Source organism: Olea europaea, unplaced genomic scaffold (assembly GCF_002742605.1).
Source record: "Olea europaea var. sylvestris unplaced genomic scaffold, O_europaea_v1 scaffold23795, whole genome shotgun sequence".
Classification (NCBI taxonomy): Eukaryota; Viridiplantae; Streptophyta; class Magnoliopsida; order Lamiales; family Oleaceae; genus Olea; species Olea europaea.
Window position 1 is genome coordinate 1 of NW_019241941.1, and position 1,673 is coordinate 1,673.

At 39.6% G+C, this 1,673-nt stretch overlaps 1 protein-coding gene across 1 annotated transcript; it reads right to left on the reverse strand.

Annotated features, from left to right (window-relative positions):
• Positions 1–191: 191 nt before the first annotated feature.
• On the reverse strand, positions 192–1,663 carry LOC111381813 (putative F-box protein At1g50870). Its single transcript, XM_023005646.1, has one exon. The coding sequence runs from the start codon at positions 1,502–1,504 to the stop codon at positions 620–622; it is 885 nt and encodes a 294-aa protein (XP_022861414.1). The 5' UTR covers positions 1,505–1,663; the 3' UTR covers positions 192–619.
• Positions 1,664–1,673: the final 10 nt, after the last annotated feature.

The window sequence follows — 1,673 nt, forward strand, 5'->3', positions numbered from 1 at the left end:
TCTCTATAAAGGGTATTTTTGGAAATATGGTTGTTTGAAGACTATTTTTCAAATGTTTTTATTTTTTAGTCTATTTTCAAAAATCTTCCTATTATTTAGGCTGTTTAGTTGTATTTCCCAAAAACAATCGATGAGAGGAACTATCTTCATGACGTGAACTAGAAACACTAGTTAACTGACTGGCCGACATCTTGAGACTTTAAAAGAAATTCCTGAAATCTAAGATTAAATGCTGATTGGACAACAGATTAGAGACGAAAACCAACAAAAATATCATGGACAAAAGATGAAATGCCCAAAAATTTGGCATCAAGAACGTGTATTTATCGACTTCCCAAGGAAAAGAAACTATCAGTGTAAAGCCTCAGCCAAGTCCATTCTCCAGAAATCAGATGGTCCATTCTTTTGATGCACTTGTTCTCCACATCATAATGGTCAAGACTCTCTTGCTTTACATCCAAGAATATTTTTCCATCCCAGAATTCTAATGGAATAACGAACTTGAGTGTGTCGTTGCTATATCCATTTAACTCAATGCTATATTCCCGAACCCACATCTGGTCCTCATAATCTTTCATCACCCATACATCCATAGTAAATGGTCGAGTTGCATTGTCTACTAAGCACAAATTCCCCCCAATTCCACCAAAGACCACACTCCGTGTGGATCAAAACAACCCTCCGGTGGTAAAACAGTCCCAAACTCCTCCTTCTCAAGATCAAACGACACTATAGCCTCTTCACTTGGATGAATGTAGTCATCCCAAAACATCCAATAGAACACATTGTTCACCAAGACACCCCACCCCCGAACCATAAAGGGGCAATTTGCCTCCACCACCTTCCACTCGCAATCCTTCCCGTCAGTCAACCTCAAAACCTCACACCCTATGTAATTATCCACATGTATATCCAAGCTCTTATCGAACAAATGCACCAAAACATACTCATCCCTCTCCTTCACGTATCCCATCCCGGCATTCACCTCCTCAGAGGTACAATAACTAGCCTCGGGCAATTTCAACATCTCTTGCTTACTAGGATTGCAAACATAAAACCCATTTTCACTCACAAAGCAAATTATATCCCACTTGGAAGGTAACATCTCAATGTACTTCGCATCATCATTCAAATATAAAGAGAATTCAAGATTCTTACAAGACCCATCAAAATTTAGCGAACAAACATCAATTCTTGTGCATTTTTTCATATGGGCTTCTTGTAAAACTGGACTCTTTTTTAGTAAAAGCAGATTAAGGTTGTGCAAAGAGAGACTTCTGTGCATGGAAACAAAGTGTGGGTCGCTGATTGTGTGAAGCCATTGCTTTGAAACGCACTTGAACTTACCCAAAGATTTTACTGGGAGCCTCAAGAGGATGCTTGTGATCAGATCTGAGGGCAGCGTGGGGCCCATCATGGTATAAGCATCATTCGAAACGGTATCGTTTTGGTACGGTGATGGTGGTGGTGACGAGGTCATGCTAGAAGGCTTTTTCTTCAACATTTCTTTCTCTGTTTGTTGGTCTCGGAGAGCGAGAGAGATGGTTAAAGAATCGAGAAAGTGAGGATGAACTAGTCTGCCGTTGGTTATAATTATTATTATTATTATTTTATTTTCCTTCTCTTAGATTCCTGGGTACAGTTTCAAATAGGGGAGACGCGTTTTCTATTTC

Excerpts from the sequence above, each read along its gene's own strand:
- LOC111381813 (XM_023005646.1), bottom strand. The coding sequence starts at position 1,504 with ATGTTGAAGAAAAAGCCTTCTAGCATGACCTCGTCACCACCACCATCA.